This window comes from Anomaloglossus baeobatrachus, chromosome 5, assembly GCF_048569485.1.
Source record: "Anomaloglossus baeobatrachus isolate aAnoBae1 chromosome 5, aAnoBae1.hap1, whole genome shotgun sequence".
NCBI classification, from domain to species: Eukaryota; Metazoa; Chordata; class Amphibia; order Anura; family Aromobatidae; genus Anomaloglossus; species Anomaloglossus baeobatrachus.
Genome location: NC_134357.1, coordinates 487679976 through 487694908, shown reverse-complemented (window position 1 = coordinate 487694908; position 14933 = coordinate 487679976). Strand labels below are relative to the sequence as shown.

The 14933-nt window shown below is 42.3% G+C and overlaps 2 protein-coding genes across 2 annotated transcripts in view; one reads left to right on the top strand and one right to left on the bottom strand.

The window, feature by feature from the left end:
- The first annotated feature begins 5067 nt into the window (after positions 1 to 5067).
- Positions 5068 to 11099, top strand: BTBD17 (BTB domain containing 17). The gene is made up of 3 exons (XM_075350687.1): positions 5068 to 5178; positions 8171 to 8447; positions 9095 to 11099. Exons 1-3 carry the CDS (start codon positions 5103 to 5105, stop codon positions 10173 to 10175), a joined length of 1434 nt encoding a protein of 477 aa, XP_075206802.1. The 5' UTR covers positions 5068 to 5102; the 3' UTR covers positions 10176 to 11099.
- KIF19 (kinesin family member 19) overlaps positions 10864 to 14933 on the bottom strand; it is a 105728-nt gene continuing 101658 nt past the window's right edge. The window contains exon 20 of the mRNA XM_075350686.1: positions 10864 to 14583. Coding sequence (XP_075206801.1) covers positions 14429 to 14583 — 155 coding nt within the window. The 3' untranslated portion in view covers positions 10864 to 14428. The remainder of the gene's footprint in view (positions 14584 to 14933) is intronic.

The following is a 14933-nucleotide window of genomic DNA, read 5'->3' as shown; positions in this document are numbered from 1 at the left end:
AAGGGTAATGGGAAGTATGGGTCTATAACTAACAGATATCCGGGACTGGCGGGACTAATCGGACTTTAAAGAAAAATTCGGTCTGGCCCAGAATTGATACCGGATATATGCTCAGATGATGGTACCCATATAAATGTCTATAGGATCCAAAATCCGGCAATTAAAAATGGCGGTAGAATGGACAGGGGGATAGGAGCAGGTGCGTTATACTTACCGAGACCCTATTAGATGCTGGGATTGTCGCATGTAATGGGTGCAACAATTCTGGGCAGCTGCAGGCTACTATTTTTAGGCTGGGGTAGCCCAATAAGCATGGGTTTGAGAATACCAGCCACAAGCTGTCGGGCTTTATCATGGCTGGGTATCAAAATCGCTTGCTTTACTTTTTTCTTTATGTTTCCCTTATTTTGTTGTATTACCCGAGTGTCAGACCCAGATCATTACTCGGAGGCCTGTGTCCAGCACTCGGATACTTTTGAAACCGCGCGGATCCAGACATTTACAGTCCGGGTCCCCCATCACTACTCCCAGCATCTCTTTTCAAGAACATACTGGAAACTGTAGGTTCAAGTGATATAATTGTAAATGGGTTTGACCTGATACTCTAATTCAGGAGTGGGGAACCTATTTTCTGCCAGGGGCCATTTGAAAATTTCTGCCAACCTCGGGGGCCGCACAAAATTATCAATGTGAAAATGAACAAGCTATATTTGGTCAAACAATTAATTAACTCCTACGGTGGTGGCTGGAGCTGCTTCTTTTGGTGCGGCTGTGATGTTCGGTGATATTGATCATGTTGCTTCTCACAACTGTTTTTGATAATAAGATTGGTAGACCATATACATAACACAACAGACACAGGGACTGCTGTATATAAATCACAAGAGAGACATACATGACTGAAGGGGCTGTTGGCATATACATCACATACGAGACGCTGGGACTGCTGTATATACATCACATAGGAGACACATACATCACACGAGGGGCTGGGGACGTGTATATGCCCCCAGCCCCTCCTGTGAGGTATATGCTCCTAGCCCTTCCTGTGAGGTATATGCTCCCAGCCCCTCCTGTAAGGTATATGCCCCCAGCCCCTCCTGTGAGATATATTCCCCCAGCCCCTACTGTGAGATATATTCCCCCAGCCCTCCTGTGATGTATATGTCCCCAGGCCCTCCTGTTATGTATATGCCTCCAGCGCCTCCTGTGATATATATGCCCCCAGCCTCTCCTGTGATGTATATGCCATAACTTCTCCTGTGATATGTATAGCCCCAGTGTCTTCAATGTGATGTATATGCCCCAGCATCTTCAATGTGATGTATATGCTCCATCATTTCCTGTGATGTATATGCCCCTAGCATCTCCAATGTGATGTATATATCACAGGAGGGGTTGGGGCATACACATAACAGGAGATGCAAGGGCATATACATCGCATGAGGGGCTGGGGGCACATACATCATAGGAGGGGCTGGGGGCATATACATCACAGGAGGGGCTGGGGACATATACATCACAGGAGGGGCTGGGGGCATATACATGACAAGAGGGGCTGGGTATATGCATGACAAGAGGTGATGAGGAACAGGCATCACTAGGTCACTGGGAGGCATAAGCATTTCTGTGGGGCAAATACATCACTAGGGCGGCATAGAGAGCAATAGGTGGACACAGACATCACTAGGTGGACACAGACATCACTAGGTGGACACAGTCATTACTAGGGATGCACAGTCATCACTAGGGGTGCACAGTCATCACTGGGCAATCACAGGCATCACTAGGAGGCACAGACATCATTAGGGGGGCACAGACAGTACTGGGCAGCCACAGGCATCACTAGGGGGGCACAGACATCACTAGGGGGGCATAGACATCACTAGGGGGCACAGACATGACTAGGGGGGCACAGACATCACTAGGAGGGCACAGACATAGGGTGTGCACAGATAGCACTGGGAAGCCACATGCATCACTAGGGGAAACACATACGGTATATCACTAAGTGGGGGCACATACATCACTAAGTGGGGGCACAGACATCACTGATGGGGGCACAGACATCACTGAGGGGGGGCACAGACATAACTAGGAGGACACTGGGACAACACTTGCAGAGCACAGACATCTATAGGGGGTACACAGCACTGGGGGTGGTACACACCATTGGGGGGAACACAACAATGGGGGTAATACACAACACTGGGGAGGCTGCACACAGCACTAAGAGCTGCTCACAGCTTGGAGATGGGGTGAAGAGCATTCGGCACACAGTTCCAAGGAGCAGGCAGCACAAAGATCCAGGGAGCGGGCAGCACACACCTCCAGTGAGCGTGCGGCACACAGCTCCAGGGAGCGGGCGGCACACAGCTCCAGTGAGCGGGCGGCACACAGCTCCAGTGAGCGGGCGGCACAGAGCGCCAAGAGTGGGCAGCACACAGCTCCAGGGAGCGGGTGACACAGAGCGCTGAGAGCGGGCGGCACACAGCTCCAGGGAGCGGGCGGCACACAGCTCCAGGGAGTGGGCGGCACACAGCTCCAGGGAGTGGGCGGCACACAGCTCCAGGGAGCGGGCGGCACACAGCTCCAGGGAGCGGGTGACACACAGCTCCAGGGAGTGGGCGACACACAGCTCCAGGGAGCGGGCGACACACAGATCCAGGGAGCGGGCGACACACAGCACCGGAGACCTGCCACACAATGCTGGGAGCAGTGATGGTGAAGCTGCTGTTGGACAGAAGCGCAGAGCGCTAAACCCGCCCACAAAGTAAGTCCTGAGCACGCTGACACTTGCTGGCGAGAGAGGCCATTGGTACCCACAAGCAGTGCATGTGGGGCTTTAAAGGGCAGGTAAGACCGCGGCGGTGGCCGAAGCACTACCACCCCCGGGAATGTGCCTGGAGGCGGCACAAAAGGTCATCCCGCGGGCCGGAGGTTCCCCACCCCTGCTCTAATTGATGGCTGCACTATGCTTGTTGCTGTATACTGATATTGGTTCTGCCTCTGGATTAATGTACTGATGGTAATTTTGATGGTGCATTCATGTACTAATGGTGGTTCTGGTGCTGCATTCATGTACTGATTTTGATTCTGGGGCTGCATTCATGTACTGATGATGGTTCTTGCGACATACTCATGTACAGTAGTAGTTGGCTCTGATCTTCTACACATGCAGCAATCCATAACGTGCTTCATGGCTATGTTAAAACATAATCTTAAATCACTAAGTTTTTAGTATTTTCATGAAGCAGATTTAGTGAGTTTCTGCTCCAAAAACTCAGTCTAAATTAGCATGTATTCACACTAATTTTTTGGGAGCAAAATTCTCAGAATCCTCCTCAAATACTTAAAACATGCCTCTGGGGATGCATTAATGTACTGATGGTGGTTCTGGAGATGTATTAATGTATGTACCCTTTTAAATTTTTTGTGGCCCTTGGAACTGGTTGAGTATTGCAATGTGGCCTTTAGACCAAAATATGTTGTGCACCCCTCGTCTACCAGCAGAATAGTGAGTACAGCTCTGGAGGATAATGCAGTATGTAACTCAGGATCAGTACAGGATAAGTAATGTAATGTAGGTACACAGTGACTCCACCAGCAGAATAGTGAGTGCAGCTCTGGAGAACAGTGGTGTCTGTTGTTCCGCAGGTGGGGCCCCTACATGTCAGACATTTCTTGCTAGATGCTCTGTTGTAACCATTTAAATGCGCCCTTTTTACAAGTTATTCACTTCACCATTTGAAGAATGAAGGACATTGCTGCACTAACGATGGAATATCACTTTAAGGACAGGATATTAAATATATACTATACAGACATATGGACAGTCCTCCAGTGAATTCTCCCTTTACATTACTACAAGCACTACTCATGTAGGGGAAATTGATTAAATCTTCATGCCCTGCTGAAGAGCAGAATTAACGAGAGAGCAAATATCTGTCGTTCTGTGACATTCCCCCTGGCTAGAGACATGGGACGTGGCGGCACCCCTGAGCACAGTGCCCGCTCAGTCCCAGGAGACAGTGATCCTAAGCTGACCCAGACTGTCCCCCTGGGGTGCCCGCTCCATCTGCTGCAGCCTCCTATGTGCAGCTGTGCCTCGCTATACCCATCCCATCACTGCGGGGTGGGTATATCACTTTATAACGCTGTGCCATATACATGGCTGCTGTTCGGCATCATTCAATATACAAACATCACAGGTCAAATTACATCTGGGGGGGGTCATATACGCTGAACCCCCTCCATACAGTGGGTGATGAATCTGTGATACAGCCAGATTCAGTTTAAATAAAATCTACAAAGTTAGAAAAACTTACATATTTGATATCGCCGCATACATGTCCGGACTAATAAAGTATAATATTTATCCTATGCAGTAAAAAAAATCAAAAATTGGAATGTCAGAATTGCTGTTTTTTGGACAATTTGTCTCCCAAACAATGTAATAAAAAGGCATCAGAAAGTCGCTGGACCCAAAAGGGAAATGATAAAATCTACAGCTCGAACCGCAAAAACCACCCCAAGACTATTAATCGAAAAATAAAAATTTTAGTTCTTTGAAGGGAAGGAGAAAAAAAAAATCAAAAAGAGTAAGAAGGACCCTACGAATGACTGAGCTCTTGCTTTACACTGCAGGTCCTCTTTTTCATACACTTTTTATTTATGAATAGAATGCGAGAACTACAGTGAAGACTGACAAAGAGAAAACAGTAGCTAAGATGTAGGAGAGACATTTCTTTCAAAAGGAAGTTGGGGGAAAAAAACAAAAACACTTGAGTCCTGTGATAATTTACATATATATGTGTAAATGATCCGGGTTAATGTGTCTTTAAATGGGCTCTTTTGGGACTGTCACTTTAATTGCAAATGGGTCTTAATCTCCCCAAAGAGAAGGGGGAGCTTCTGTTCCATTCATTATAGAGGATGTGAGAATGGAACGTTCATGGCATTCTGAACACAAACACTGGTTCCCCTGACAACGGGCAGATGCACCAATGACTGACAACTGACAACCCGAGAGGACCAGCATCCGGTATAAATATGGAGTGCCCAGTCCTCTGCCAGAAAATGAGCAGAGAAGAGGTGGCAGGATGGAGAGGGGGAATCGCCGTGTCCTCGGAGGGCGGTGGCTGCTGCTGGTACCACTGCTCCTCATTACAGAAGCTGGTAAGAGGATTGGACGCCTACCTGCTACAACCTGGGGGACCACAAGTCACAGCAACCCTAAACAATAGGCCTACCTACGTTAAAAAGCACTTAAACCGTATTCCTTTTTTACGATCATGTGGCCAGCATTGTATAATGATTTTTTTTTAACAAAAAAAAGTTGTTTTTTATTGTGAAATATTTTTGATTTTAGTTTAATTTATATAAATAACAGGAAAAAGGGTCAGTTCGATGGAGTTTAATAGGCATTATGTACTATTTAGGCACTTTTTTCCTTTGGGCAGGTGAAGTCATTTTTAATAGTTATAAGGTAGAGGTTTTTTTTTTATAGCTTTTTAGTTTTTTTGCCTTTTTAGAAGAAAATTGGGGTTGCGGAAGATCTTTTTATAAACCCTAATAGAATATACGGTATATATATTTTTTTCTGATTTCTAATGTTAAAACATATTAAAGACTGGCCATTTTGATATATACAGTGTATATATATATATATATATATATATATATATATATATATATATATATATATATATCTCCTTGGATTACTGTTTTAAAATACGTGAAGGGAAGGGGGGGATTTTTTTCACTTATTTTTAAGTTATATTGTAAACTATATTTAGTTATTGTTTGTATTTATAGTATGTAAATAAACTATCGGTAGGTTTGTTCAAGACAAAAAAAAAGTACATCATGTTATAGTATAGCATTTTCTCCATTTTTTAAAAATTTTAATTCACTTTTTCTTGTGTCCGTATCATTTAATTCTTTTAGTAATCTACAGTACATATCACCTATATATATTTATGTATGTGGGTACATGATTGGTCAAGCCTGCTTATTTAGACAGTTATACTGACGTGTGTGTATATATATATATACATATATATATATAAATGAAAAACACACACACATCTATATACATAAATTTAAATGTATATACAAAGTTGGGAGTATAGCAAAGAGGCCTTGCACCTGCTATTAAGTATTCTGGTGTTGCTCCATTGTACTTTTCCTATGTATGTATGTGTATATATATATATATATATATATATATATATATATATATATATATATATATATATATATATATACACATATATATATATATATATATACACACAGATGTATGCATAGATAAAAATATATACATGTGAAAACACACATTCATCTATATATTCATACGTGTGTGTTTAGATTCATGTAGAAGTATATTGTTTTACTCATTCATGTATATATATATATACACACACACACACACACACACACACACACACACTCACACGTATATATGTATAAATCGTTATCTATGCATACATCTATCTATACATATCTATATCTGTATATATACATACAAACACACACACATATATATATATATATATATATATATATATATATATATACATATATATGTGTGTGTGTACATAGAAACGGTACATTGCAGGTGCAAGGCCTCTCAGTCATATGTATAGATATATACATTTTATTATGGAACTATGCTTAGCGATCATGTATTCATAGAAATGTATATAATGATTAGGCCTCCAGCCCTTATGATAATGTTGCTCACAATGGCATTTTCAGGGGCCCGGATTTAGGGGGGTTCACTTACTCATCATGTATCATTAGATAATGCGTGTGTGTGTGTGTGTGTGTGTGTGTGTGTGTGTGTGTGTGTGTGTAATATATATATAAAAACAGGCCTGGCCTTCCACTATTGTGATAATATGGCGTTGGCTTTTTCAGGGCTCATACATCGTGTATCACTAGATAATGTTTGTTTTATGGGGAGCTGTTTTCACTCTTTATGGCAAGGAAGGAGTTAAGGGGGGTAATCCCTTCGGCAGCGCATTGTGCCATCTGTCCGCCAGCCTGAATGGATGTGGGACAGGCTGGATGGGCAGCTTCAGAGTTTGTGTTGCCTCCTGTGAATAGATGGTCAATAAGCTTTTGTACGTCGTCTAGTTGACTCTTAAAGCCAAATTGTGAGGGAGCGGAACAAGAAGACCAGGGGTGGTGGGCAGTAGGGAGGGTGCCCATTCCTCCTCCATGGCTCATGGGTTACTGGGTTGGGAACCTCTTTTGTGCTGTCACTTATGAGATGTAAATGAGTTTCTAGCAGAGTCCGAGCTGAAGAGCGGATTGTGCCGCCTGGAATATTGTCCAGCCATCAAAATAAAGCTAAATGTTCAAAGCCCTGGGAACATGTGGTCAGGGGGCAGCTTCCTCCTTTTTACTGGGCATTATAAAGGGCATTGAGTTCTAATTTCAGTGTTTTTCTATGTTGTTAGATGCAATCTGTTGTTCTCTGTTATCAGCTCCGTCAGTCTGTGGAGAGGCTGACTATAATGGCTCTCACTGAGATGATTGACAGAAAGTCAGGGATCAACTGGATCATCTTCTATCTTGTTTCACTCCAAAATATTTTAATATGAACCTTTATTCACACTGGTTCTATAGCCAACAAATATAATATCTGGTATCACCTTACAGATTTGTCATTTTTTTTTTTTACTTTATGTGACTATAGTGTTTAAAAAGTAAGATAAAACCAATTTCTACATGGAAACCATCAACAAGTAGGTTTGGTGCTGCTCATTGATCCTAATGACTTTATATAAAGTGCATAGTAGCTTAGCTCAATATTAATAATGCATAACCAAAAACAGGAAACCATTACATACCCCATACATACTATTTATCCAGCAAAATAAGAAGTTGACAATAGCAGCTTATTGATGGTTTCCTGGAAACGATAATAATTAATGAAAAACATACTCCGGGTACAAGAGGAGCAAAAGGCGGCAAGATATGAATGCACTGTAATACCTTTTTTGTCCTGCGGGTGTGCTGTAGGGAAACTCTGCATCTAGGAAACTGCAATTACTTGATTCGAAAGGTTCCTGGCAGGACATCGTTATGTGATTACAATGTATATGAAAAGAATCGCAGACCATATAAACATATATCTTCTATTGTCTTCCTCTTGCAGCTCAGAAGTCGGATTTGGGGGGCGATGCCGCAGCCACTATCATTAATCACTCCTCCATGGTCATCCAGCGGCTGCAGGAGCTTCTACAGAACGGCAACGCCAGTGACAGCACCCTACGCATACGCACCACCAACTCTGACGAGGTGAAGATCATCCACACTCATCAGCTGCTGCTCGTCCTCCAAAGCGACATCTTTGAAGGACTCCTAGGGAACAAGAGTGTGGTGACCCTACTAGAGCCCCCGGAGTGTGCCGTTCTGTTCGAGAAATTCATAAGGTGATTAATAATTTCAGTAAAACATATACAGCATATATTCAGTGGTAAACTGGTATAAGTGATACTGTTATAAGAAGCAAATGGAAACCATCAGCAAGCTGCTATTGCCAAATATTGTTTACCTGGCTGTCATACGGTTTCATGGCTGTCCATGTAATACTTAAGAGGCTAAGGTCTGCCATAGTGGGGCATATAGAGAGGGGTCCTTTAATAGGGAACTCCCCCTTTATGACCTCCATATTTGCATATATGGCATCACTGGCAGACACAGACAGAAAAGGGCACTTGTGCAAGATCAGTATATGGGCCCTTTGTAGCCCAAGAGCTCATCATAATGAACAATATCTCCTCCTTTGGAGGTAGAAATGTGTCCTCTTATTTCTTGGGCATCTGTACGGCTGCAGCGGTTGCACCAATGATATGTCCGCCCCTGTAAGGCATGAAACAGCCTCTTATAAACCACCTAGCCCGAATCTTATCAACACCTATATACTGATGTTCATGTGCAGTGAACCAGGCTGTCATATGTAGTCAAACTAAGCACAATAAGATCCATCAACAGCATCCACCATGCTTGCTGATGGTTTCCAGCCACCGACTGACTGAATAAAACTTTCCAACCTTCCATATGTTTACTTTTCTTGCAGGTACTTCTATTGCGGGGAGATCTCAGTCCAGTTAAATCAAGCCATTCCACTGCACCGATTAGCCAGCAAGTACCACGTTTCAGCACTACAGAAAGGTGTCACTGACTATATGAAGACCCATTTGGCCAGCGAGTCAACTCAAGGACACGTAGTAAGCTGGTACCATTACGCTTTAGGGAATGGTGATGAAACTTTGCAGGAAAGTTGCCTGAAGTTTTTGGCCTGGAACCTTTCCACCGTGATGAGTAGTAATGAGTGGGCAACCATAAGTGAGGATCTGATGGTTTCTCTTCTTCAACGATCTGACTTGGTGCTGCAGAACGAGCTAGAATTGTTCACTTCAGTTGAAGAATGGGTGAATCGGAACAACCCAAATGGGTCCATTATTGAGAAGGTCCTGAGGTCTATCAGGTACCCTATGATTCCTCCAAATCATCTTTTTCAAATCCTGAAGCAGTCTATGTTATTGGTGTCCTACCAAAATTTTCTCCAAGATCTCCTCTTCCAAGCTTTTCAGTTTCACTCTGCTTCTCCTCTACATCTCGCAAAGTATTTTGAGGTCAACTGCAGTATGTTCATTCCTCGGAATTATCTATCTTTGCCTTGGGGGTCCCAATGGATCATCAACAACCCCGCCAGGGATGATCGAAGTCTCAGCTTTCAAACTCAACTTGGCCCAAGCAACTTTGACTCCACTAAGAAGATCACTTGGAATGCAATCTTCTCTCCACGTTGGCTTCCCGTCAGTCTCCGTCCTGTCTACTCAGAGTCTGTATCCGGTGGTTCCCCATCGAATCGTCTTGAAGAAGGAAGGCCAAGACTGGTGGTCACGTCGGCCATGAGCGGTCTTGATTTTGCAGGAGTCACATTCCAAAAGACTGTACTGGTTGGAGTGAGGAGACAGCAAGGGAAGGTGTTTGTGAAGCACGTCTACAGTGTCCACCAGAGCACCGATGAAGTGTCTGACTTCCTGGCCCAGGCTGATCTGCAGAAACGGACCTCAGAGTATCTGATCGACAACTCCCTTCATCTCCATATTATCATCAAGCCTATCTACCATTCGCTAATCAAGGCCAAGTAATATGGATTCTCCCTAGTAGCCATCTAACCATAGGCCGTGATGCTCAGTATAGGACCTGGACATTACTGTGGACCTTGCTTTTTACAAAAAGTTGGATATTTTTCTAAAACGGTTGGTTATGAGCTTCTAGTTTTAATTGAAACCACACAAACAGTTGGGAGGGTATGTAGACCCCTGAAACATCTTCTGGCATGCTCCACAGATGTTCTGGGTCAAAGGCAGCCAACTAAGACCCCCAACGAATTATTGGTTTTCATTGGCTTCATTGAGATTTGGTGTTTGTGGTCCCACTGATTTTATTGGGAGCATAGTTGCCTCCATTTAGGGTTACGGTACTAAGCTGAGGTTTAGGTCTCGGCTTACAGACCTACACGAATGTCAGATAACGTAGAAACGTTATACCCATCAAGATATAGTTTTGGTCTATAGACCAGTGTTTTCCAACTTGTGGCTCCTCAGCTGTTGTGTAACTACAACTGCCAGCATGCCCTGATAATGCGGGAGCTGTAGTTTTGTGACATCCGAATTGCCACAGGTTGGACCATTGTTGTAGGTTTTTCTTTTACATCATTTTTCATCATTGTGGTGGTAAAGTTTCTGGAAGAAAGCAGCCATTTCTAATCTTGGACCATACATTTAAGGAATGTAGAGTTAACAACTTAAAACAAAAAAAAAATCCATCCACTCATCTGACCGAGATTATTTTATTCCAATTTCATTTATATAAAAACAGTCAACAGAAAAATAATCAGTACAAAGTATACAAAGTTCTGATCCAGACACAGAAGAAAAAAATGTTTGTAACCCTTATTTCCCTTCCGACTAGAAAAGGGCTAGAACTGTAAGGATTTCTGGTTCTGGATAATATAGATCCTGATTATGGTTTTTTTTTAGTTGTTTATAATAAAACACATCGGTTTACAATGGTCTAAAATTCTTTAAAATAACTTATTACTCAGGTGATATTTTATTAAATATTATCCCTGGTGGTCTAGTGGGGTCTAGAGAACACAATTAATAGAATTTATGGTCTAATGTGAGGAAAATGTTAATTTTAAAAGGGCTGACTGCTTAAGAAGTACAGTCCATCCATTTATTATACATCCAGCCTATTAATTTTAAAGCTTTTGTGTAATACTTCATTGAGGGTTATCTGTGTAGGGTTCCAGCCTCAAGACTAAACCCCACAACCTCTTTCTATGGTGGTATAGCATGATATAGGGAGATTTGTGTGATAATTTTACTACTTCAGGTAGCATAGGGTATTTTAGGCGTTAATTCAGAAAATCCCTGGTGGTATGGAGTGTTTTTTGGTGTTAATATTCATATTATTAGTGGCATAAGGTGGTATTATGTTTAGGTATTAATACTCCTGATGGGATTGGGAGGGTTAGATGGTAATTATATTATTTCTGGTGATATAGGATGGTGTAAAGCTACAACATATCTAACGATGTGTCAGCGGGGTCACGTCGTAAGTGACGCACATCCGGCATCGTTAGTGGTGTTGTAGCGTGTGACAGCTACGTGCGATTGCGATTGAACGTAAAACCATTCATCGCATACACGTCGTTCATTTGCTAAAACTTGCACGTCGGGTTGTTCAATGTTCCCGAGGCAGCACACATCGCAGTGTGTGACACCCCGGGAACGATGAACAGATCTGACCTGCGTCCCACGGCTCCCGCCGGTAATGCGGAAGGAAGGAGGTGGGCGGGATGTTTACATCCTGCTCATCTCCGCCCCTCCGCTTTAATTGGCCAACCACATTATGACGTCGCTGTGACGTCGAACGTCCCTCCCACTCCAGGAAGTGGATGTTCGCCGCCCACATCGAGGTCGTATGGAAAGGTAAGTACGTGTGACGGCAATTAATCGTTTGTGCGACACGGTCAACAAATTGAACGTGTCGCACATACGATGGGGGCGTGTCACATCGCATACGATATCGTATGCTTAATTGTAAGGTGTAAAGCAGGCTTTAGGGCTGATGGTTAAGATATTGATATTAATACTCCTGGTGGTATAGGGTGTTATAAGGGAAAAACTATGAAATCCCTAATAGACTAGGTTGGTTTGATGATAATATTAATGTTTTGGTGGCATAAGTTGGTTTAAGGGCTAAATTACAAAACACCTGATGGTATAGCTTGGTCTGGATATTAATACTCATGGAGGTATAAGGTAGTTTAGATTTTAATAATACAAGGTTGTAGTATATCTGGTGGTTTAAGGGTTAATACAAAAATCCTGGTGATATAGGGTGGTTTAAGTATTTATATGAATACTCCTGGTGGTATAGGGAGGTTTAAGTATTTATATGAATACTCCTGGTGGTATAGGGTGGTTTAAGTATTTATATGAATACTCCTGGTGGTATCGGGTGGTTTAGTTATTTATATGAATACTCTTAGTGGTATAGGGTGGTATATATATTTATATGAATACTCCTGGTAGTATAGGGTGGTGTCAGTAGTTATATGAATACTCCAAGTGGTATAGAGTGGTTTAGGTATTTATATGAATACTCCTGGTGGTATAATGTAGTTTAGATATTTATATGAATACTCCTGGTAGAAGAGGGTAGTTTAGGGGAAATCCATTGCAGTATAGGGTGGTTTGATGATAATAGTAATACTTCCGGTGCCATAAGGTGGTTTAGGGATAAACAAAAAAAAATCCTAGTGGTATAAGGTGGCTTCGCTATCAATTATTATAATCTTGGTAGTATAGGTTTGTTTAGGAGCTAATCCAGAAAATCACTGGTGATAAAGGGCATGTAAGATATTAATATTCCTAGTGATATAGGTTGGTTTCGGGGCTATTTCAGGAAATACTTGCAGTATAGGGTGGTTTAGATAATACTGTATACCAGTTGCATTATATGCCACCATACTTTTGAGGTTGGCCCCCCTTCCCAGGTCATTATGGACAAATTTTCCACTTAATTCTTAAATACTTTGAAACCTAGTCATTAATATAAGGTGGTTCAGGGCTTAATCCAGAATATCCCTGGTGATATAGGGTGGTTTAGTCTTAAATAATAATAATAATAATAATAATAATAATAATAATAATAATAATAATAATATCCCTGGTAGTCTAGGGTGGTTTAGACCTACTAAAGTCAAGCATTGACAATGTTGCTGCCCTACTCAAGTACTCATTGCCAAACTATACCAACTGAAGAATCTGTTGCCATATTATGAGGTTTGTCCACTTTCCCCCTGGGCCAATTTTTCACATAATAGCTAAAAAATGTGTGTATAAAGGGAAAACAATGTATGAGTAAATTGGGTCAAAATGAGCATAATCCTACACTAGACCACCCGGCTAATATTGTGATCCATTATTCACTTAGACCTAAAAAGCAGATGTTTCACAGAAAAGTTCTAGTAATGTTGCATAGTACCAAAGTTTCCAAGACCCTGCAGAGGTATTCGGCCCATGATTGCCCACACTTTACCCAACAAGTTAATACGTCATCTCCTCTGGGTTCTTAGTCCATTGCATAAGTAAGATGCTGCAAGCATCATCTTGGGATTGCGTGCTCTCCGACACGGAGGCAGGTAAATGTTTCTTCTCGTAGTAATACCCATAATGCCCAATATTTAAGGTCAATGCCAAGGCCCTCCTTAGTTCTGGGCTGGCAGAATACAACAGTCGGAAAAATCCGGTGATAATACAAAAGTCGCACAAATTTTACGAGGAATCTACAAGAATTTGATACATTTTTCGAAGGTTTTTGGATACATTATCCACCTTGCCTGAAGATTATTGGGATATCCCAAAAGAAGCAGGCACTGTATGGAACAGAATGGTCGGTCAAGTCTACATAGCAGCAAGTAAGAGTCTCTACCGGTACCCAAGTGAGAATTGGTATCTCCATAGCAGAAGACAAGAGTCTCCACCGGGACCCAAATTATCTCCATAGCAGAAAACAAAAGTCTCCACCGGTACCCAAGTGATAATTGGTATGTCTATAGAAATAGACAAGAGTCTCCACCGATACCCAAGAAATTGGTGTCTCCAAAGCAGTAGACAAGAGACGTAATACAGTTCTGTTGGGGAAAGGAATGATGAAAATACCTTCCGGAATACAAAAGATCCATATTGGTGGCAAAAATCCCTTCTGCTACTTTTTTCCCCACTTCGGCAAAGTTCTGTGGTCAAAAATTTCCAGAGATTCCAAGTCAAAGCAAAGACTTTTATTGGGATTGCTTCCTTGGTCTCATAGGAATGTTCAAAACCCTTTAATATTTCCGTAAGCGAATCTCCTTTCCATTAATGCCACCGGTGTTGTAGTTGAATCGTGGCCGCTGGTTGGTGGAAATTTGCTTCTTGGCATTGCTGGGTTGGTTGTGCTGGGATCCTGCTCCTTGATGGTCTGCGGCTTTAGCCATGTTTCCTGTGTAGATTGGAAACAGTGTTAAAGGACATATTCTCTGACCAATGAAAGGCAAAAAGCTTGGACCACCTCTGAACCCAAAAATGGGGGTGTCCATACTAGGAACAATTATAATCACGCCCCACCGTCTGGTGACCTAAGTCATGTAGACTACTGGGCCTTAGTGTAAAAATTGTGAGGGGCGACTTATCACAAAGTCTTCTTCCCTGGCATAAAGGAATGTGGGCCACCCTGGCACCAGGGATGGGGTGTGACTGTGATTTTTCTCATTCGCATATACAGTATTTTACAAAACTGAATACACCCTCACATTCTTGTAAATATTTTATTATATGTTTTCTTGGGACAAC

Coding starts and splice junctions, on each gene's coding strand:
- BTBD17 (XM_075350687.1), top strand. CDS start 5,103: ATGGAGAGGGGGAATCGCCGTGTCCTCGGAGGGCGGTGGCTGCTGCTG. Junction 5,179..8,170: donor GCTCCTCATTACAGAAGCTG/GTAAGAGGATTG, acceptor TTCCTCTTGCAG/CTCAGAAGTCGGATTTGGGG. Junction 8,448..9,094: donor CTGTTCGAGAAATTCATAAG/GTGATTAATAAT, acceptor CTTTTCTTGCAG/GTACTTCTATTGCGGGGAGA.